Source organism: Ornithorhynchus anatinus, chromosome 1 (genome assembly GCF_004115215.2).
Source record: "Ornithorhynchus anatinus isolate Pmale09 chromosome 1, mOrnAna1.pri.v4, whole genome shotgun sequence".
In the NCBI taxonomy this organism is placed as follows: domain Eukaryota; kingdom Metazoa; phylum Chordata; class Mammalia; order Monotremata; family Ornithorhynchidae; genus Ornithorhynchus; species Ornithorhynchus anatinus.
The window spans coordinates 163548465-163571860 of NC_041728.1; the positions used below are offsets into that span (position 1 = coordinate 163548465).

At 51.1% G+C, this 23396-nt stretch overlaps 1 protein-coding gene across 4 annotated transcripts in view; it reads left to right on the plus strand.

Moving 5' to 3' along the window:
* MYNN (myoneurin) overlaps positions 1 to 23396 on the plus strand; it is a 34934-nt gene that overhangs the window by 713 nt on the left and 10825 nt on the right. For 2 of the 4 annotated variants that reach the window (XM_029066228.2, XM_029066242.2), the window contains exons 2-4: positions 15447 to 15741; positions 18140 to 18939; positions 21361 to 21520. In XM_029066228.2, the coding sequence (XP_028922061.1) occupies positions 15476 to 15741; positions 18140 to 18939; positions 21361 to 21520 (1226 nt within the window). In that variant the 5' untranslated portion in view covers positions 15447 to 15475. Of the gene's footprint in view, positions 1 to 4193; positions 4213 to 15446; positions 15742 to 18139; positions 18940 to 21360; positions 21521 to 23396 lie in introns of those variants that run through there. The other 2 variants (XM_029066235.2, XM_029066249.1) reach the window with 2 other exon arrangements.

Below are 23396 nucleotides of genomic sequence, written 5' to 3' on the forward strand. Positions count from 1 at the left end.
GTGCTAAGCGCTGGGGGAGATCCAGGGTCATCAGGTTGTCCCACTTGGGGCTCACAGTTAATCCCCATTTTACAGATGAGGTCATGGAGGTCCAGAGAATAATAATAATAATAATAATGTTGGTATTGGTTAATAATAATAATAATAATGTTGGTATTGGTTAATAATAATAATGTTGATATTGGTTAATAATAATAATGTTGGTATTGGTTAATAATAATAATGTTGGTATTGGTTAATAATAATAATGTTGGTATTGGTTAATAATAATGTTGATATTAGTTAATAATGTTGATATTGGCTAATAATAATAATGTTGGTATTGGTTAATAATAATGTTGGTATTGGTTAGTAATAATGTTGGTATTGGTTAATAATAATGTTGGTATTGGTTAATAATAATAATGTTAGTATAGGTTAATAATGTTGGTATTGGTTAATAATAATGTTGATATCGGTTAATAATAATGTTGGTATTGGTTAATAATAATAATAATGTTGGTATTGGTTAATAATAATAGTAATGTTGGTATTGGTTAATAATAATGTTGGTATTGGTTAATAATAATGTTGGTATTGGTTAATAATAATAATAATGTTGGTATTGGTTAATAATAATGTTGGTATTGGTTAATAATAATAATGTTGGTATTGGTTAATAATAATAATAATGTTGGTATTGGTTAATAATAATAATGTTGGTATTGGTTAATAATAATAATGTTGGTATTGGTTAATAATAATGTTGATATTAGTTAATAATGTTGATATTGGCTAATAATAATAATGTTGGTATTGGTTAATAATAATGTTGGTATTGGTTAGTAATAATGTTGGTATTGGTTAATAATAATGTTGGTATTGGTTAATAATAATGTTGGTATTGGTTAATAATAATAATGTTAGTATAGGTTAATAATGTTGGTATTGGTTAATAATAATAATGTTGGTATTGGTTAATAATAATAATGTTGGTATTGGTTAATAATAATAATGTTGGTATTGGTTAATAATAATGTTGGTATTGGTTAATAATAATAATGTTGATATTGGTTAATAATAATGTTGGTATTGGTTAATAATAATGTTGGTATTGGTTAATAATAATAATGTTGGTATTGGTTAATAATAATAATGTTGGTATTGGTTAATAATAATGTTGGTATTGGTTAATAATAATAACCATGTTGGTATTTGTTAAGCACTTGCTACATGCAGAGCACTGTTCTAAGCGCTGGGGGAGATCCAGGGTCATCAGGTTGTCCCACGTGAGGCTCACAGTCTTCATCCCCATTTTACAGATGAGGTCACTGAGGCACAGAGAATAGTAATAATAATGTTGGTATTTAAGCACTTAGTATGTGCAGAGCACTGTTCTAAGCGCTGGGGTAGACACAGGGTCATCAGGTTGTCCCACGTGAGGCTCCCAGTCTTCATTCCCATTTGACAGATGAGGTCACTGAGGCACAGAGAATAGCAATAATAATAATGATGGTATTTGTTAAGCGCTGACTATGTGCGGAGCACTGCTCTAGGCGCTGGGGAGATACGGGGCCATCAGGTTGGCCCACTTGGGGCTCACAGTTAATCCCCATTTTACAGACGAGGGAACTGAGGCACAGAGAATAATAATAATGTTGGTATTTGTTAAGCGCTTACTATGTGCAGAGCACTGTTGTAAGCACTGGGGGAGACGCAGGGTCATCAGGTTGTCCCACGTGAGGCTCACAGTTTTCATCCCCATTTTAATAATAGTAATGTTGGCATTTAAGCGCTTACTATGTGCAGAGGACTGAGGGGGAGAGGGGTGTGATTCTGTAGATGTGAATAATGATAAGAATAATGTTGGTATTTGTTAAGCGCTTACTATGTGCAGAGCACTGTTCTAGGCGCTGGGGAGATGCAGGGTCATCAGGTTGGCCCACGTGAGGCCCACAGTCTTCATCCCCGTTTTCCAGTCGAGGTAACTGAGGCACAGAGACGTTCAGTGACTTGCCCAAGGTCACCCAGCAACCAAGTGTAGGCAGGATGGCAGCCCATGATTGCCAACCCAGGGGAAAAAGGCAAAAAACGGTGGAAAGAGGGGGCTTCAAAACAGAACTACCTACACTGGGACCCTCGTGTGCCGCAGGGTCTGTGGACAAAGTAATAATAATAATAATAATGTCGGTATTTGTTAAGCGCTTCCTATGTGCAGAGCACCGTTCTAAGCGCTGGGGAGATACAGGGTAATCAGGTTGTCCCACGTGAGGCTCACGGTCCTCACCCCCATTTTACAGATGAGGGAACCGAGGCCCAGAGAAGTGAAGTGACTTGCCCAAAGTCACACAGCCGACGAGTGGCCGAGCGGGGATTAGAACCCATGGCCTTTGACCCCCAAGCCCGTGCTCTTTCCACAGGCGTAACCTTCCTTCTCCCCCCACTGGCGCTCAGCGCTCAGAACAGTGCTCGGCACATAGTGAGCTCTTAACAAATGCCATAATTATTATCATTCGAAACCTTATTGAAGGCACACCTCCTCCAGGAAGCCTTCCCCGACTAAGCCCTCCTCTCCCTCCCTGCCTTCCTTCCTGGGCATTCCTTCAGTTGGATTTATTGAGCGCTTACCGTGTACTAAGCGCTGCGAAAGTGCAGTTCGGCAACAGATAGAGACAATCCCTACCCAACAACGGGCTCGCAGTCTAAACAGGGGAGACGGACAGCAAAACAAGTGGACGGGCTTCAGTGCCATCAGAATGGATAAATGAAATCGTAGATATTTCATTCAGCCTCCCTCCCATCCCCCAAAGCACATATGTGTGAAGCTGTCATTCATTTATTTATCTGTCTCTATCAGAGTCTGTCTGTCTCCAGTGTGTGAGCTCGTGGTGGGCGGGAATGTGTCCGGTGTACTCTTCCAAGCACTCAGTACGGTGCTCTGCCCACGGTAAGCGCTCAGTTAATACGATGGGTCCATCGGTCGACCCATTTCCCCCTTCTAGGAGGACGGATATCGGGACACTAGATCTTAAAGAGAAGCAACGTGGCTCAGTGGAAAGAGCACGGACTTTGGAGGCAGGGGTCGTGAGTCCGAATCCCAGCCCTGCCACGTGTCAGCTGGGTGACCGTGGGCAAGCCACTTAACTTCTCTGTGCCTCAGTAACCTCGTCTGTAAAATGGGGATTAAGACCGTGAGCCCCACGTGGGACAACCTGATTCCCCTATGTCTCCCCCAGCACTTAGAACAGTGCTCGGCACACAGTAAGCGCTTAACAAATACTAACGTTATTATTATTATTATTATTAAAGAGGGAGGTGGGCAGGGAGTGTGTCTACCAAATCTGTCGTGCTATCCCAAGCGCTTAGTACAGCGCTCTTCCCGCAGTAAGTGCTCAATAAAGTGCTCAAGTAGTGCCAGACTACTTGTTTTGTTGTGTTCTGTTTGGTTTGGCCATCTGTCTTCCCTGTTCAGCCCGTTATTGGACAGGGATTATCTCCATCTGTCGCCGAACTGTCCATCCCAAGCGCTTCGTCCAGTGCTCTGCCCGTAGTAAGCGCCCAATAAAAGCGATTGAATGAATGGCTGAATAAATACCACCGATGACGATCCAGAGGGAGGTGAAGAACGCTGGCAGAACTAGCAGGAGGCAGCAGAGGAACCGAGAGTGGACGTTCGCCTGCCTCTAGCCGAACCGTATCATCAGCGGTACTTATTGAGCGCTTACCGTGTGCGGAGCACCCAACTGAGCGTCGAGAGAGTAAAATACAATAGAATGGGTAGACGTACCCCCCGCCCACCAGGAGCTTGCAGTCGAGCGGGGGTGGAGAGAGACATTAAAATAGATTACGGGTATGTGCAGAACTGATGGGGGGCTGAGGACGGGCTTAAGGGGGCCAGAAGACAGCGCATAGGTGACACCCAAAGGAGAAGGAGTAGGGGGAACGACCCGACTATATATTATTTATTACTCTATTTATTTTGTTAATGATGGGTATATATCTATGATTCTATTTATCTTGATGATATCGACAGCAGACTACTTGTTTTGTTTCGTTTTGTCGTCCGTCTCCCCGCTTCTAGACCGTGAGCCCGTCGTCGGGCGGGGATCTTCTCTCTCCGTTGCCGAATTGTACGTTCCGAGCGCTTAATACAGTGCTCTGCACAGAGTAAGCGCTCAAGAAATACCACTGAGTGAACGAATGAAAGGCCTCTTGGAAGCGATGTGATTTCTAGTAAGGCTCTGAAGTGGGGAGCGTGGTGGTCTGTCGCATGGGAAGGGAGTTCTAGGCTAGGAGAAGAACCTCCATCTCGTCCGTCTCGCCGCCGACCTCTCGCCCGCGTCCTCCCTCTTCACATCGGACACACATGAGAGACAGCGTGGCTCAGTGGAGAGAGCCCGGGCTTGGGAGTCAGAGGTCACGGGTTCGAATGCCGGCTCTGCCACTTGCTGGGTGACTGTGGGCAAGTCACTTCACTTCTCTGGGCCTCAGTTCCCTCATCTGTCAAATGGGGATTACCTGTGAGCCTCACGTGGGACAACCTGATGACCCTGTATCTACCCCAGCGCTTAGAACGGTGGTCTGCATTGTTATAATTATTATTATAATTGCTCTCCCCCCTCATATCGGGCAGATAATTGCTCTCCCCCCACTTCAAAGCCTTATTGCAGGCCCATCTCCTCCAGGAAGTCCTCCCTGACTGAGCCCTCCTCTCCTCTTCTCCCTCTCCCTTCTCTGCCGCTCATACTTGCTCCTTCCTTCACCCTGTCTCCCCTCCCCAAATATATATGTATCTGTGTATCTATCTGTAATTTATGTATTTATCTATTTATTTGTATTAACGTCCATCTCCCCCTCTAGATTGTGAGCTCACTGTGGGCAGGAAGGGTCTGTTGTTATGGTGTACTCTCCCAAGTGCTTAGTATCTATGATTCCATCTATTTATTTTGATGATGATGATAATTTGGTGTTTGTTAAGCCCTTAGTATGTGCCAAGCACTGTTCTGAGCCCTGGGTGGATACAGGGTGATCGGGTTGTCCCACGTGGGGCTCACAGTCTTCATCCCCATTTTACAGGTGAGGTAACGGAGGCACAGAGAAGTTAAGTGATTTGCCCAAAGTCACACAGCTGACAGGCGGCGGAGTCGGGATTAGAACCCACGGCCTCTGACCCCCGAGCCCGGGCTCTTTCCACTGAGCCATGCCGACAGTATTGACGCCCGACTACTTGTTTCGTTTTGCCGTCCGTCTCCCCCGATCAGGCCGTGAGCCCGTCGTTGGGCAGGGATGGTCTCTGTCTGTTGCCGAATTGTACTTTCCAAGCGCTTAGTACAGTGCTCTGCACATAGTAAAAGCTCAGTAATAATAATAATGTTGGTATTTGTTAAGCGTTTACTGTGTGCCAAGCACTGTCTTAAGCACTGGGGTAGATACGAGGTCATCAGGTTGTCCCACGAGGGGCTCACAGTCTTCATCCCCATTTTACAGAGGAGGGAACGGAGGCACAGAGAAGTGAAGTGACTTGCCCAGAGTCACACAGCTGATCAGTGGCCAGAGGCGGGATTCGAACTCAGGACCTCGGACTCCCAAACCCGGGCTCTCGCCACCGAGCCACGCCGCTTCTCAATAAATACGACTGAAGGAATGCAGTGCTTTGCACACAGTAAGCGCTCAGTAAATGCGATCGAACGAGTGAGGTTGCGGGCCGGCCTGTCAGCGGCCCGTACGCTCTTCCTCCGTCCTTGGAAACCTCCGTGGGTTCATAATAATGGCGGTGTTCGTAAAGTGCTTACGGCGCGCTAAGCTCTGTTCTAAGCGCTAGGGTGGAAATGACCTAATCAGGTCGGACCCAGGCCCTGTCCCACGTGCCGCTCCCGGTCTTAATCCCCATTTTGCAGATGAGGTGGCCGAGGCCCAGAGAGGTGAAGTGACTCGCCCGAGGTCACACAGCAGCCAAGTGGCGGAGCCGGGATTAGAACCCATGATTTTCCGACTCCCAGGATTGGGAAAACCTAACTGTCCATCCCCCAGACTTCCCGAGGGAGCCTTTCCTAACACTACTCGATAACGACCACGTCGGTGTTTGTTAAGCGCTTGCTATGTGCCGAGCGCCGTTCTAAGCGCTGGGGGAGATACAGGGGAATCGGGTTGTCCCACGTGAGGCTCACAGTCTTCACGCCCATTTTACAGTTGAGGTAACTGAGGCACAGAGAAGTGAAGTGACTTGCCCGGAGTCACACGGTTGACAGGTGGCAGAGCCGGGATTAATAATAATGGTGGTACTTGTTCAGGCGCGTACTATGTGCAAGGCGGTGTCCTAAGCGCTGGGGGGATACAAGGTGATCAGGTTGTCCCACATGGGGCGCACAGTTTTCACCCCCATTTGACAGATGAGGTAACTGAGGCCCAGAGAAGATAGGTGACTTGCCCAAAGTCACCCAGCCGACAAGCGGCGGAGCCGGGATTCGAACCCACGACCTCTAACTCCCAAGCCCGGGCTCTGCCCACTGAGCCGCGCCGCTTCTCACGGTCTTCATCCCCATTTGACAGATGAGGGAACTGAGGCCCAGAGAAGTGGAGTGACTGGCCCAGGGTCGCACGGCTGACAAGTGGCGGAGCCGGGATTCGGACCCGTGACCTCTGACTCCAAAGCCCGGGCTCTTTCCCCTGAGCCGCGCTGCTTCTCATTTATCCCTCGCGCGGTGTTTGCGATTCGGGGAGCTCCCTCTGACTTGGCTGGTTACAGAGCTACAGTAGCGGGGCAGCGACCGACCCCCTCAATCAATCGATCTGTGGTATTTATTGATCGCTTACTTTTTTTTATGGTATTTGTTAAGGGCCTATTACGTGCCGGGCGCTGTAGTAAGCGCTGGGTTAGATGCAGGCTGATCAGGTTGGGCACAGTCCATGTCCCACGTGGGGGGCGCACAGTCTTAATCCCCATTTTACAGGTGAGATAAGAGAGGCACAGAGAGGTTATGTGACTTGCCCAAGGGTACACAGCAGAGCGGCAGATTACAATGTGCAGAGCACCGTACTAAGTGCTCGGAAGAGTTCGGTACAGTAGAATTAGTGAAACAGCGTGGCGTAGCGGAAAGAACATGGGCTTGGGAGTCAGAGGTCTCGGGTTCTAATCCCGGCTCACCCACCGATCGGCTGTGTGACTGGCTCAGTGGCAAGAGCCCGGGCTTGGGAGTCAGAGGTCGTGGGTTCTAATCCCGGCTCCGCCGCTTGTCAGCTGGGCGACCCTGGGCAAGTCACTTCACTTCTCTGGGCCTCAGTTCCCTCGTCTGTCAAATGGGGATGAAGACTGTGAGCCCCACGTGGGACGACCTCATCCCCCTTGTATCTTCCCCAGCGCTTCGAACGGCGCTTGGCACTTAGTAAGCCCTTAACAAATACCAACATTATTATTATTGTTATTATTTGACCTCTCTGTGCCTCGGTTACCTCATCTGAAAAATGGGGATGAAGACCGTGAGCCCCACGTGGGACAACCTGATGACCTCGTATCGACCCCAGCGCTTAGAACAGCGCTCGGCGCATGGTCGGCGCTTAAATTAACGGACGCGTTGGGCGCTGCTAACAGGTTTAGAGGACAAGCTCACAGATGATGTTTAAACCGTTGCGTTAAAGGCTACCTATTCATTCAGTCGTATCGATTGAGCGCTTACTATGTGCAGAGCACTGTACCAAGCGCTCGGAATGGACAGTTCGGCAACAGATAGAGACCGTCCCTGCCCACTGAAGGGCTTACAGTCTAATCCTAGGAACCTTCCAGCCGTCGGCCCTGGTCGGTTGACAGTGTGGAGCCCCGAACTCTTTTCCCTTTCAATTATCGATCGATCTGCTCGTCTTTCCTCGCCTCCTTTTGATTAGGAGTCCGCGGGTTTGAATTTTGGAAGGGAACGGGAGTGAGCGATGCAGAAAGGTGGAGGGCAGGAAGAATAAGGCGGGTGGGAAGGAGTAGACGATGAAGAGATGGATCCCTGGAAGAGGAGGAGGAACGCAAACCAGTCGACTAGAGAGGAGGCCGCGGACTCGTACGGTAGCGACACGGATTATGAAAATTATGGCCCGAAGATCTCGCCTTATTCGATCCGTATGAAAGACCGATCGAGGCTGGGTTTGAAGCCGTCCTGCTTGCTACGCGTTCCAGAGTTTAGCCCATCAGCGGTGACTTCTAGCTCCGAACGATTGTGTTTATTGAGCGTGCATTTTGGCAGAGCGCTGAACTGAGCGCTCGGGAGGGTGCAGTCTAAGGAAGCCGCCAGAATACGTCCTGCCCGCAAGGAGCGTGGAGTCTTGATGCCGGTGGGGGTCTCCTGACGGAAATGACCAGTGGGCCTTGATTCTGATGCTTTAGCGACAGTAAGCGCACAACAGAATGAATTGTACCGATGGCGGTTTGTCGCTGCTGTTCGCACTCTGCTCAGCGGGTTCCCGCTGGGGCCCGGAATGCACCAAACGAGCAGGGGCGCAGATTGTGCGCAGAGCTTCTTCCCGTGTATGGCTGAAATGACCTACCCTGGTCTCCCTCCTCCTTCCATTCATTCATTCAATAGTATTTATTGAGCGCTTACTACGTGCAGAGCACTGTACTAAGCGCTTGGAATGGACAGATCGGTAACAGAGACAGTGCCTGCCCTCTGACGGGCTCACAGTCTAATCGGGGGAGACGGACAGAGAAGAACGATAGCAATAAATAGAATCGAGGGGATGAACATCTCATTAAGACAATAGCAAATAAATAGAATCAAGGCGATGTACATCTCATTGACGAAATAAACAGGGTAATGAAAATATTTTAGCCTGTGAACCCCACGTGGGACAGGGACGGGGTCCAACCCGATTAACGTGAATCTCTTCCAGCGATTAGAATCGTATCTGGCACATAGTAAGCCCTTCACAAGTGTCACGATTACTAAATTCAATATAGTAGTGTCTGTCCCGCTAGACTCTAAGCCTGTGGGCAGGGACCGCGTCCGTTTATTGTTGTGTTTTACTCTCCCAAGCGCTTCGTACAGTGCTTTGCACCCAGTAAGTACTCAATAAGTATGAATAAATGAGAGCAGATCTCTAAATAGAAACACAGTGTGGGTACTGGGGCTGGCTCACCGTAGTCTCAATAATGTTGGTGTTTGTTAAGCGCTTACTACGTGCAGAGCACCGGTCTAAGCGCCGGGGTAGGCACAGGGGAATCAGGTTGTCCCCCCACGTGGGGCTCACGGTCTTCATCCCCATTTTACAGGTGAGGCAACTGAGGCACAGACAAGTGAAGTGACTTGCTCACGGTCACCCAGCTGACAAGTGGCAGAGCTGGGATTCGAGCTCACGACCCCTGACTCCAAAGCCCGCGCTCTTTCCACCGAGCCACGCTGCTCCTCTAACCACCCGGTTCCCTTTCTGATCACCCGAACCAAACCCTTCGCTTTGCCGGCTCCGAAGGCCGCGAGGGTTAAAACGAACGAGTCTCTGGAGCGTGGACGTCTCCCGTTCTTTCTGTTCGTTAACGCTCATCACCTCCACGTCTGGCGGCTCTTGTTAAAAGACTGATCCGTAGTCACTGTAAGCGTTGATAGGATATAAGCGGGAGTGAAAGTGAGCAAGGCAGCTACTTACCTCTGTGACTCCTAAATCTGAATCCAGTCTCCGTCCTCCGCAGGCTGTCCGTCGTCCCTCTCCCCGGCTCACCGCCGCATCCTTTGTAGAGCGCGCCGCTGGTGGTGGAAATCTAAGACATCAGGTCCACCCGAACCCTTCCACGCTTTAACTCTGCCCTTGCCAGTTGTTCCGGACATTTAACTCCTTCCTCAAACCCCTTGCCCCCCTGCCTCCACCATCCCCGGCCCCTATCGATTCTGTTTATTCTTGATCCTGTGTATTTGCTATTGTTTTAATGAGATGTCCGTCCCCTCGATCCTATTTATCGCTATCGTCCTCGTCTGTCCGTCTCCCCCGATTGGACCGTGAGCCCGTCCAAGGGCAGGGACCGTCTCTATCTGTTACCGACCTGTCCATTCCAAGCGCTTAGTACGGCGCTCTGCACGTAGTAAGCGCTCAATAAGTACTAGTGAATGAATGAATAATGAGCTGGTTACCTACTTTATTGAGAACATTCATTCATCCAGTCGTCGTTATTAAGCCCTTATCGGGTGCAGAGAACTGTTCTAAGCGCTTGGAAAATACAGTTCGGCAACAAACGGAGACAACCCCTACCCACCAACGGGCGAGAACATTGAAACCGTCAGGCGGGATCACCCCCCCAAATCTCCCCTGTCCCTCCCCTGCTCCTTTTTCCACTCTCCCATCTTTCCCAGCAGTATCTCAAGAGGTCTCCTGCCTTCTCTCAAATCCGTTCCCTCCACCCGCACCTCCGACCCCGTCCCTTCTCACCTTATCAAGACACTTGCGGCCCCTCCACCCCCCGGTCTTCCCTCCCTGACCACCATCTTCAACCGTTCCCTCTCCAGTGGGTTCTTCCCCGCCGCTTTCAAACATGGTCACGTCTCCCCGTCCTAGAAAAAAACCCTTCCTTGACCCCAGGCTCCCTCCAGTTATTGCCCCCTCCGATTCATTCGTTCCATAGTATTTACCGAGCGCTTATTATGCGCAGAACACTGTACTAAGCGCTTGGAATGGACAGTTCGGCAGCAGATAGAGACAGTCCCTGCCCCTTGAGGGACTCACAGTCTAATCGGGGGAGGCAGGCGGACAGCAAGAGGTCGACGGTGAGATTCATTCGGTAGTATTTATTGAGAGCTTACTGTGTGCAGAGCACTGTACTAAGCGCTTGGAATGGACAGTCCGGCAGCAGATAGAGACGATCCCTGCCCACCGACGGGGCCTCCAGTCTAATCGGGGGAGTCGGACGGACAAAAACAATAGCAGTAAACGGAATCAAGGGGATGTACATCTCATTAACAACATAAATAGGGTAATAAAGATATATACAAATGAGCGGAGGAGCACAGTGCTGAGGGGAGGGGGAGGAGCAGAGGGAAAGGGGGGAAACGGGGCTTAGCAGGGGGGAGGGGAGGGGGGGCAGAGAGGCAGCAGAGGGAAAAGGGGAAGCTCAGATCGAGGTACAGTGAAAAAGTTAGCATTTGAGGAGTGAAGTGTGCGGGCTGCACTGTAGTTGGAGAGTAGCGTGGTAAGGTAAGAGGGGACAAGGTGACTGACTGCTTTAAAGCCGACGGCGAGGAGTTTGTGTTTGATAGTGTGTGACTGTGGGCAAGTCACTTCACTTCTCTGTGCCTCAGTTACCTCCTCTGTAAAATGGGGATTAAGACTGTGAGCCCCACGTGGGGCCACCTGATTCCCCCGGGACTACCCCTGCGCTTAGAACAGTGCTCTGCACATAGTAAGCGCTTAACAAATACCAACATTATTGTTATTATTATTATAGTGAGGTGGCCGGGCAACCACCGGAGGTTCTTGAGGAGGGAGGGGGATCGTGGCCTGAATGTATTTGCAGAGAAATGACCCGGGCAGCAGAGTGAAGTATGGACTGGAGTGGGGAGAGACAGGAACCTTCTCTCCTCTAATGCCCACCTACTCACTGTACCTCGATCTTACCTATCTCGCCTCTAACCTCTCGCCCGCATCCTGCCTCTGGCTTGGAACACCCTCCTTCTTCACATCCGACAGACGATGACTCTCCCCACCTTCAAAGCCGTACCGAATGCGCATCCCCTCCAAGAGACCTTCCCTGACCAAGCCCTCATCCTCTTTTCTCCAGCTCCCTTCCGCGTCAGCCTGGCACTGCTCCCTTTATTCACCGTCGTCAGACCCCCGGCACTTAGGTCACATCTGTAATTTATTTATCGTGGTGTCTGCCCCCCCCCTCCGGACTGGAAGCTTGTCGTGGGCAGGGAATAAGTCCGTTATATTACCATATTATAGTAATGTTGGTATTTGTTAAGCGCTTACTATGTGCGGAGCACTGTTCTAGGGTAATCGGGTCATCCCACGTGAGGCTCACAGTTAATCCCCATTTTACAGATGAGGTCGCTGAGGCCCAGAGAAGTTCAGTGACTCGCCCACAGTCGCACAGCTGACAAGCGGCAGAGCCGGGAGTCGAACCCATGACCTCTGACTCCGAAGCCCAGGCTCTTTCCACTGGGCCACGCTGCTTCCAATATAATACGATTATTATATATATATTATAATCCTCCCTAGTGTTTATCGGCGCTTGGCAGATGGTAAGCGCTTAACAGATACCGTCGTTATTAGTGCTGTGTTCTTCACACGATAAGCGCTCGATAAATAGGATTGATTTATTCATCAGGCCACCGGGACATCGGTAGAAGAGAAGCAGCGTGGCTTAGTTGGAAAGAGCCCGGGCTCGGGAGTCAGAGGTCGTGGGTTCTAATCCCGACTCCGCCGCTTGTCGGCTGGGTGACCTCGGGCAAGTCACTTCACTGCTCTGGGCCTCAGTTCCCTCATCTGTAAAATGGGGATGAAGACTGTGAGCCCCACGGGGGACAACCTGATGACCTGGTATCTCCCCCAGCGCTCAGAACAGTGCGTGGCCCATAGTAAGTGCTTAACAAATGCCATCGTTATTTTTCTCATTACGTCCCCAGGCTTCTCGAGCTCAAATCTCTCTCCCATCCCAAATCCTCTGTCTCCCATCCGCCTTGAGGACATCGTCGTCCTCTCCGTCTTTGAAACCCGCATCGTTGGCGGCTAGCCTCGATTCCTCTGTTTCTACCCCCATGTTCAATTTGTCGCCGGATTCGTCCAGTTTTTCCTCCACAGCGTTTCCAGCATCCACCCCCTTCATCTTCACCCAAGTGGCCACCGTGGCGGTTCTGGGCCCTTCAGTCAACGAATCAGTGGTATTTATTAATAACGGTGGCATTTAAGCGCTCGCTACGCGTCAAGCACTGTACCGAGCGCTGGGGTAGATACGAGATAATCAGGGGTCACGATCTGTAAATCCGTCAATATAAGTAGACGGAAGAACAGGTATCGAGTCTTCGAAGCTCTTTGGAAATCTCATCTACCCAAGAACCTTTTCCTGATGAATTTTTAATCCCCTGTTAATGTCCCTCTGTTGCTTCAGCCCACCTGCCCCGCCTAAGCGCTTAAGTGTGAGAACTTACCTCTCCTAGCAGCCTTGATTTTTATTCAAACGCAAGTAGGTTCGCTTCACATTCTACCTTTAAGATTAACAAATTACCCTCCTGTAGCCCTTATGCATATATCTTATATGACCTGTGTCTTCAGCAGTCTCCTCTTCCGCCTTCCTCCAGTCTGTAGTTTTAGTGTCTGCCGGCCCCGATCGATCGTGAACTCCTCGAAAGCAGCGAATGCCAGCGATGGACCGATTCAGGGAGAAAGTAAAGGAGCGATGGATAACATCCTCTTTATCCACCGCCGCGTGTGGGCTGGGGCAGAGGTGCGGGCCCGATCTGAGTTTCCGCCAGGCCGAAATGGCGATGAGAGTGACAGCGGCCGACCGAACTGGGGCCTCCTCTCCTGTTTCTGTGTGGTCAGAGCGGCTGTGGGTCATACCCAAGCAGGATCTGCGCTCCAGGCAACCACAAACCCCGTTTTAATAATAATAATGTTGGTATCTGTTAAGCGCTTGCTATGTGCAGAGCACCGTTCTAAGCACTGGGGGAGATACAGGGTGATCGGGTCGTCCCACGTGAGGCGCACAGTTGATCCCCATTTTACAGATGAGGGAACTGAGGCCCAGAGAAGTCAAGTGACTCGCCCACAGTCACGCAACTGCCGAGTGGCACAGCCGGGATTCAAACCCGTGACCTCTGACTCCCGAGCCCGGGCTCTCTCCACTGAGCTACGCTGCTTCTCTAAAAGAACGTCGGTATTTGTTAAGCGCTTACCGTGTGCGGAGCACTTTTCTAAGCGCTGGGGTAGATGCAGGGTCATCGGGTCGTCCCACGTGAGGCTCGCAATCTTAATCCCCGTTTTACAGGTGAGGTAACTGAGGCACAGTCACATAGCAGACAGGTGGTGGAGCCGGGATTAGAACCCAGATCCTTCTGACTCCCAAGCCCTTGCTCTATCCACTAGGCCATGCCGCTTTTTCTGTCGGATAAAGAGTCGTCCGCGAATGAGAGGCCCAGAAACCCCTCGAAAGCACGTTCCGGGGGACCCGCACGAGCGTTCCGGATTTTATCCGTGTTTTCAGATTTTGGGGGGGGCACAAAATAGATAAATGCTGATACTTTTCAAAGGTCCGTATAGCACTAAAAAAATCTTCTAGTCACTGCATTTTTCTGCCCCCCAAATGAAAACCGAGGCTCTGGAATGAGCGCTGCCATTTTGAGAAGTGATTTTAATATGAGCGAGCAATTTGAATTTGCCGAGGGCGCGCGGTCGTTCAAAATAAGAAAAAAGGAAAGCTGGAATAAATACCCATAAGCACATTCTGGTTGCCTTGATTTAGTTTGGGGGTAGCCGTGCAAAAATTAAAGCAGTTCTGTGGTGAGAAGGGGGGCTGCCCTTATTTACTTACGGCATTGGGTAAGCACTTATTAGGTGCCAGGCCCCGTGCTAAGTGTCTGGGTAGATGGAGACTAATCAGATTGGCAGCGGTCCATGTCCCACAGTGGGATTACAGCTTTAGTCCCCATTTTACAGCTGAGGTAACTGAGACACAGAGAAGTGAAGTGACCTGGCCAAGGTCACACAGTAGACAAGTGGCAGAGCAGGGATTAGAACCCTGCTCTTCCAACTAGCCCACTCTTCTTCCCCCCCACTGTCTTTTCGCTCTTGCCGTGACTTGCTCACCTCCTCCTCCTGAGAGCTCACCTCCTCCGAGAGGCCTTCCCAGGCTGAGCTTCCCCTTTTCCCTCTGCTGCCTCTCTGCCCCCCCCTCACCTCCCCTCAGCTAAGCCCCCTTTCCTCCCCTTTCCCTCTCCTCCTCCCCCTCTCCCTTCCCCTCCCCTCAGCCCTGTGCTCGTCCGCTCATTTGTATATATCTTTATTCCCCTATTTATTTTGTCAATGAGATGTCCATCCCCTCGATTCTATTCACTGCTATTGTTCTTGTCCGTCCGTCTCCCCCGATTAGACTGTGAACCCGTCAGTGGGCAGGGACTGTCTCTCTCTGTTGCCGAATTGGACATTCCAAGCGCTTAGTACGGTGCTCTGCACACAGCAGGCGCTCAATAAATGCTACTGAATGAATGACTCGGAGCCTCACAGTCATCGGTGACGCCAAACCATGATACCTGGCCAAGCATTTTAAAAGAGTGTGGCGTAAGGATCATCGTCGTCATTAATGTTACTCATCGAGCACTTACCGTGTTCGGAGGACTGTGCTAAACGCGTGGGAGAGTAAGGTACAAGACGCATTCTCCGCCCGCAACGAGTTTGCAGTCTAGAGGGGGAAACGGGCACTGATATAAGGAAGGATCTTCTTAAGTAGTGAATTGTATCGCTCCAGGTTTTCTCCGTGACTGTTAACCTGCATCTTTTGCCTGTCTCAGAACCACATCAAGACCTGCCCGGAACCAAAATGCAGTATTCCCACCATTGCGAGCATCTTCTGGAGAGACTGAACAAACAACGAGAGGCAGGTTTCCTCTGTGACTGCACCGTAGTCATCGGCGACTTCCAGTTTAAAGCTCACCGGAATGTCCTTGCTTCTTTCAGTGAGTATTTTGGTGCTATCTACAGAGACACTTCTGAAAACGATATTTTTCTGGATCAAAGTCAGGTGAAGGCCGACGGATTTCAAAAACTGTTGGAGTTCATTTACACGGGAAATTTAAACCTCGACAGGTAAAGTGCACGTTTCTGGGGCTTCCTTTTTTTTTTTTTTTTTTAAAAAACCGAATAAGCATTCGATGGGGGTCGATGATACTGCTGTCTGCTCTCCCATTGGTTTTCCTTGTGAAATTAGAGTTCTTTGCGATCAACCAATCAGTCGATCCGTCAGCTGTTTTCCCGAGCACTTACTGCGTGCAGAACGCTGTACTGAGCGCTTGGGAGAGTACGGGTAACGGAGCTGGTAGACGCGTTCCCCGTCCACGTAGCGCTGATGATCTAGACGGGGAGACCGACGTTAATGTGGATTAAATTACGGATACGTACGTGAGCGCCGTGGGGCTGAGAGTGGGGTGAGAAAGGGTGGAGATCCAAGTGCGGGGGGGACGCGGAAGGGGCTGGGACGAGAGGAGATGAGGGCTTAGTCATTAAGAGATGAGGGAATAGTCTCCCGGTATTTCTGTGAAGAAGCAAATTTCGTCATTTTTCCAAGTACGCGTGCCGAATCGGCGCACCCGCCTTCATCCCGTCCCCTGAGCCGTGCCGGTCTTCGTATCAATCAGTAAATCAGTGGTATTTATTGAGTGCTTACGGTGTGCAGAGCGTCGTCATCGGTGGTCATCCTCTCCCTACTGAGAGCTCACCTCCTCCGAGAGGCCTTCCCGGACTGAGCTTCTCCTTTTCCCTCTGCTGCCTCTCTACCCCCCCTTCACCTCCCCTCGGCTAAACCCCCTTTCCCTCTGCTCCTCCCCCTCTCCCTTCCCCTCCCCTCAGCCCTGTGCTCGTCCGCTCATTTGTCTATATTTTTATTACCCTATTCATTTTGTTAATGAGCTGTACATCCCCTTGATTCTGTTTACTGCTACTGTTTTAACGGGATGTCCATCCCCTTGATTCTATTTATTGCTATTGTTTTTGTCTGTCCGTCTCCCCCAGTTAGACCGTGAGCCCGTCGACGGGCAGGGATTGTGTCTACCTGTTGCCGAATTGTCCATTCCAAGCGCTTAGTACAGTGCTCTGCACATAGTAAGGGCTCAATAAATACTGTTGAATGAATGAATGGTGTTTGTCGACCGTCTGCTCTGTGCAGAGTACTCAACAAAGCGCTTGGAAAAACACGGTACAGCCGAGTTGGTGGACGCGAGCCCTACCCACAAGGATCCTACAGTCTACGGAGGATACCTTTGTGGTGACCAGACCGCCTGGGGCTCGGGTCGTGTCGAGGGGGAGGTCCTCTGAGCCCCACACGCGTGTCAGACCATTCGGGGATCCACCTGCCCGAGTGGCCCTGGGATAAAAACGCTCCGTTGTCTTCATGCCGTTGAAGGAGATACCCAGAGAGGGTAGAATTGAGCTTCATCGTGAAGATAATCCGTCATCTTCTCACTCTAGGCTTCGAGGCTCTCCGTCACCTCGCCCCCTCCTACGTCTCCCCCCTTCTCTCTTTCCAGCGCCCACCCCGCAGCTCCGCCCCTCCGCCGCCCACCTCCTCGCCGTCCCCCGTTCTCGCCCGTCCCGCCGTCGACCCCCGGGCCGCGTCCCCCCGCGGTCCCGGAACGCCCTCCCTCCTCACCTCCGCCAAACTCATTCTCTTCCCCTCTTCAAAGCCCTACTGACAGCTCACCTCTTCCGAGAGGCCTTCCCAGACTGAGCTCCCCTTTTCCCTCTGCTCCCTCTACCCCCCCCCTTCACCTCTCTGCACCTTAACCCTCTTCCCCCCTTTCCCTCTGCTCCTCCCCCTCTCCCTTCCCCTCCCCTCGGCACTGTACTCGTCCGCTCGACTGTATGTATTTTCATTACCCTATTTATTTTGTTAATGAAACGTACATCACCTTAATTCTGTTTATTTGCTATTGTTTTAATCAGATGTTCGCCCCCTAGATTCTATTTATCGCCGTCGGTCTCGTCGGTCCATCTCCCCCGATTAGACCGCGAGCCCGTCAAAGGGCAGGGACCGTCTCTATCTGTTACCGATTTGTCCATTCCAAGCGCTTAGTACGGTGCTCTGCACATAGTAAGCGCTCAATAAATGCTCTTGCATGAAACTTTGTGTTCCGAAACCCCACTGCTAGTCATCGCTCAGGGCCACGGTGCAGTCCGTGCCAGGGGGACACCGTCGCTCGGAGCCCTCTCTCGGCCTCGGAGCCCGAGGAAAAGTTTTAATTAAGGGCCCCGAGGAAAAGTTACCTCGTGGTCTCTCTTTCCTGGTCCGGAGAAACGCGCACCGCCCAGCGTCTCGCGTCGCTGTTTTCTGGGATGTCCGGTTACCAGTTGTGCTTATTCACTGACGTCGTTTTCCGTCCCTGAGAATAGAAGCCGGACTCCCTCTTCTACCTGTGCGGTATTATTTATTTTCAGTTGTGAAAGGTTTGCTTTGACCAGAATATTGTCATCTAGCCTTGTTTCCTTACAGTTGGAATGTTAAAGAGATCCATCAGGCTGCTGACTATCTCAAAGTGGAGGAGGTGGTTACTAAATGTAAAATAAAGATGGAAGACTTTGCTTTTATTGCTAATCCCTCTTCTACAGAGATATCTAGTATTACTGGGAATATCGAGTTGAACCAACAGACTTGTCTCCTCACCCTTCGAGATTATAACAACCGGGAAAAATCGGAAGCCGCTTCTCCGGCCGCCGTTCAGACGCACTCAAAAAAAGCGGCTTTAGAGAAGAAGGCCCCTCCCGCTAAAAAGAGGAAGAAGACTTTTAACGCCCAGAAAAGCACGCAGAGTAAAACGGTGCAGTACCCGAGTGATATCTTAGATAATCCGTCGGTTGAAATGTTCCTAGATGCGAATAAATCGGCTTCGCGAGAAGCCGACCGAGCTCCCCCGGGAGATGATCGTCCCGATTTTCAGTTGGCCCCGGTGGTGGAAGACGACGCGTTTTCAACTCAAGATATCATTGTGCAGACTATCACGGTGAAACAGAAAAAGGGGAAATCTCAGTCCGGCTGTACCTTGAAAGAACACTGCATGTCTCACGTAGCCAGTGCCAAGAGTCCTTACGAGCTGGAGAGCCTAGGAGAAGAAGATCAGCAGTACCCTAAGGCCAAGCCGGTGTGCAACACTTGCGGGAAAGTGTTTTCGGAGGCCAGCAGTCTCCGGCGACACATGAGGATTCACAAAGGAGTCAAACCTTACGTCTGTCAACTGTGCGGAAAGGCGTTTACCCAGTGTAACCAGCTGAAAACTCACGTCCGAACCCACACGGGTAAGATCCGGGCGGGCGAGGAGCCCTCAGAGGGCCGCAGGCCGACCGGAAGGCTTCTGATGAAGTGTCTCCCCGGCGCGGCCCTGACTGGGTGTCGGCGGGGCGCGCGTCATTCTGCCGGTCTTTTCTTTCTTCTCTCCGTCCTTGCGGCCTTTTTGAGAAGGGGAGCAGGAGGCGGGAGTTGGGCTTTTCGGAACTGTGGGTGGAGTCTTCCGCCGGGAAGGAGGGGTGAGCTCGGCCCTCGAGTCCCCCGAGAATTGCGCCTGATCCGTGGTTGGTGGAATTCGTAGTGAATGTATAACCGGCCACCGGAACGTAGTGAACGCGCTGCTCTGTCCGAAGGGGTCGTCGTAAAACTGTTTCGTGCCCATCCTCCCGACCATTTAAGCAGCGGGGCTCAGTGGAAAGAGCCCGGGCCCGGGAGTCAGAGGGCATGGGTTCGAATCCCGGCTCTGCCGCTCGTCAGCTGTGTGACCGTGGGCGAGTCACTTCACTTCTCTCTGCCTCAGCTACCTCATCGGTTAAACGGGGATTAGCTGTGAGCCTCACGTGGGGCAATCTGATGACCCTGTATCTACCCCAGTGCTTAGAACAGTGCTCTGCGCGTAGTAAGCGCTTTAACGGATACCAGCATTATTATTTAAGGGGCAGGCGCCGTTAACCCGTGGAGAAGTGCGGACAGAGGAAGGAATTACGTCGACCCCGCTGTGGGTGGACGTACTCTCTTGCCTTGCCAACGCTTCTCTCAGTATGGCGGACCCTTTGTCCCTTCCCGACTTCGTGCCCTCCTCTAGAATAATCGATCCTTGCCCGTCGAGGCCTCCCTTTGCCTTCTTCCGTCATCCTTATTTCGTATGAGAAGCAGCGTGGGTTATGAGAAGCAGCGTGGCTCAGTGGAAGGAGCCCGGGCTTGGGAGTCAGGGGACGTGGGTTCTAATCCCGGCTCCGCCTCTTGTCTGCTGTGTGACCTTGGGCAAGTCACGTAACTTCTCTGTGCCGCAGTTACCCCCTGTGGAAAATGGGGATTAAATGGGGATTAAGACAGCGAGCCCCACGTGGGGCAACCTGATCACCTTATGTCTATCTGTCCCAGCGCTTAGAACGGTGCTTGGCACCTAGTAAGCGCTTCCAACAGATACCATTATTATTACTACTTTTATTTGACACTGCCGATAAGTATCCGCCAGTGGTGTTTTCGGTGATAAACGTGTTTATGTGTTTAGGCTGAATCTTTCGTTCGCTTCATTTTAAGTTTAGAAGTACAGTTCTGTGCTTCATTCCACATGGGCGTCAGAAGGACCTGGGTTCTGATCCTGGCTCCGCCACTTGTCTGCCCCGTGACCTTGGGCGACTTTTCTGTCCCTCGGTTCCCTCGTCTGTAAAATGGGGATTAAGACCGTGAGCCCCTTCTGGGAGAGGGAACCGTGTCCGACCTGATTAGCTCGTATCTGCCCCGGTGCTTAGAGCGGTGCTTGGCACCTAGTAGATGCTTCACAAGTGCCATCGTTATTCATTCAGTCATATTAAGAGTGATAATAATGTTGGTATTTGTTAAGGGCTTACTAAGTGCAGAGCACTGTTCTCAGCGCTGGGGTAGATACAGGGTAATCAGGTTGTCCCACGTGGGGCTCGCGGTCTTCATCCCCATTTTTACAGATGAGGGAACTGAGGCTCAGAGCAGTGACGTTACTGGCCCACGGTCACCCAGCTGACAAGCGGCAGAGCCGGGATTCGAACCCGTGACCCCTGACTCCCAAGCCGGCGCTCCTTCCACGGAGCTACGCTGCTTCTCTAAGGGCGGAAGAGCAAAGGGAGCAAGTCAGAGTGACGCGGAAGGGCGTGGGAGATGAGGAAAAGTGGGCTTAGTCTGGGAAGGCTTCTTGGAAGAGGTGGGCCTTCAGCAAGACTTTGAAGAGGGGGGGGCAGTGATTGTTATTATTACGGTTTCAGTGGTAAATCCGGAGAACGGCATCCTATTGTCTGCCTAGAGCTTTAGTCAGTCAGTTCACATTATTTCATTTTTAAGAGTTTTTTTAAGCAGTACCGTGTGTCAAGCACCCTTCTAAACCCTGGGTTAGATGCAGATAAATCAGGTCGGACACAGTCCCTGCCCCACGTGGGGCTCAGAGTCCAAGCAGGAGGGCGAACAGTTACTGAATCCCCGTTTTTGCTGCGGAGGAAACTGAGGCCCGGAGAAGTTAAGTGATCCGCTCAGGGTTCCACAGCAAGCAGACGGAGCCGGGATTAGAACCCAGGTCCCCCGGCCTCTGGGCCCGTGCACTTTCCACTGGGCCACACCGCTTCCCGGCAATACTCAGGGTGGAAGAGGAACCCGAAGATGAATTCCTTTAACAAAGTGGTGTGGGTTAAGCAACCGAAAGACTGAACCTCCCCTCGAGAAATGTCCGTTTTCTCCCGCAGGTGAAAAGCCATACAAATGCGAACTCTGCGACAAAGGCTTTGCTCAGAAATGTCAGCTGGTTTTCCACAGTCGCATGCATCACGGGGAGGAGAAACCATATAAATGTGATGTGTGTAATCTGCAGTTTGCAACTTCTAGCAATCTGAAGATCCATTCCAGGTAAGGGAAAAAAAAACAAACCCAAGAGAAATGTGTCCGGGTTACCTCCTCCCCGCTCCCTTCCGCGGCCTTCTCGCGCTTGGATTTGCAACCTTTGTCCCCCGATTAGACTGTGCGCCCGTCAGAGGACAGGGACTGTCTCTACCTGTTAGCGATTTGTACGTTCCAAGCGCTCAGTACAGTGCTCTGCACGTAGTAAGCGCTCAACAGATACCATTGAATGAATGAATCCCCCACGGCACTCGGGTCCATAACCGTAATTTATTTCCGTTGACGTCTGTATCCCCCCTCTAGGGACCGTAAGCTCGGTGTGGGCAGGGAACGTGTCTCCCAACGCTTCTATATTTGTTGTCTCCCAAACTCTCAGCCCAGTGCTCCGCACACAGTAAGCACTCAGTAAATCCGACCGATTGATTGACTTCCCTCTCACGGCCCCCTCACCACCGCACTAGAACAAAAGCCGTGTAGCCGACCTCGCCTCGGAAGCCCTACGCGAAGCCGAGGGTTTTCGTCGCTCTCTCGGAACCTAAGCTGTCATCAGGTTCGTTCACTCAGGCGTATTTATTGAGCGCTTACTATGTGCAGAGCACTGTACTGAGCGCTTGGAATGCACAGTTCGGCAACAGATGATACCCAGGCAGCCCAGCGTGTGATTAACCCAAAAGACCAGCGCGGCGAACAGCAGACTGCAAGACGGAGTGGGACATGGGGGGATCGTCTCCATCTGTTGCCGAATCGAATATTCCAAGCGCTCAGTACAGTGTTCTGCACATAGTAAGCGCTCAATAAATACTATTGAACGAATGGAACATTAAGACACCGCACCGGGTTTAAAGATCTAAAAGGCCGTCGTAGTGTCCACTTTTGTGGCTGTGAGACGTGGAACACCACGGAAGACGGATGCAACTTTTAGCGCAGGTTCACCGGCACCAGCTTTGCCATTTGTCCGCTGTGTAATAATAATAGTAGTATTCTTAGTATTTGTTAAGCGCTTGCTATGTGCCGAGCACTGTTCCAAGCGCCGGGGTAGATCCAAGATCGTCAGGTTGTCCCACGTGATAATAATAATAGTAATAATGTTGGTATTTGTGAAGTGCTTACTATGTGCCGAGCACTGTTCTCAGCGCTGGGGGAGATACAAGGTAATCGGGTTGTCTCACGTAGGCTGTCTCAGAGTCATCCCCATTTGACAGATGAGGTAACTGAGGCACCGAGAAGCTAAGCGTCTGGCCCAAGGTCACACAGCTGACCTGCGGCGGGGGCTGGATTGGAACCCATGACCTCTGACTCCCAAGCCCATGCTCCTTCCACCGAGCCCCGCTGCTTCTAGGACTCACAGTCTTCGCCTCCTCGATTCTGGTTGTCGTGATTATGTCGTCTTTGTCCGTCTCCCCCGATTAGACTGTGAGCCCATAGTTGAGCAGGAATTGTCTCTATCTGTTGCCGTATTGTACATTCCAGGCGCCTAGTACGGGGCTTTGCACACAGTAAGCGCTCAACAAATACGGTTGAGTGAATGAATAATGATAGTATTCGTTAAGCGCTTACTATGTGCCAGGCACTCTGCTAAGCGCTGGGATGGATACAGGCAAATCAGGTTGGACCCAGTCCCCGTCCCACGTGGGGCTCACAGTCTCCGTCCCCATTTTACAGACGAGGTGCCTGAGGCCCGGGGAAGTGCAGCGACCCGGCCAAGGTCACACGGCAGTCAAGCGGCAGAGCCGGGACTAGAACCCATGACCTTCTGACCGTCGGGCCCGGGCCCGCTCCACGACGCCGCGCCGCTTCAGCGCTCTGATGCGGACTCGCTCGTCGATCGAGCGGTCGTATTTACTGAGTGTTTACAGCGCGCAGAGCGGGAACTGGGCAACAGAGT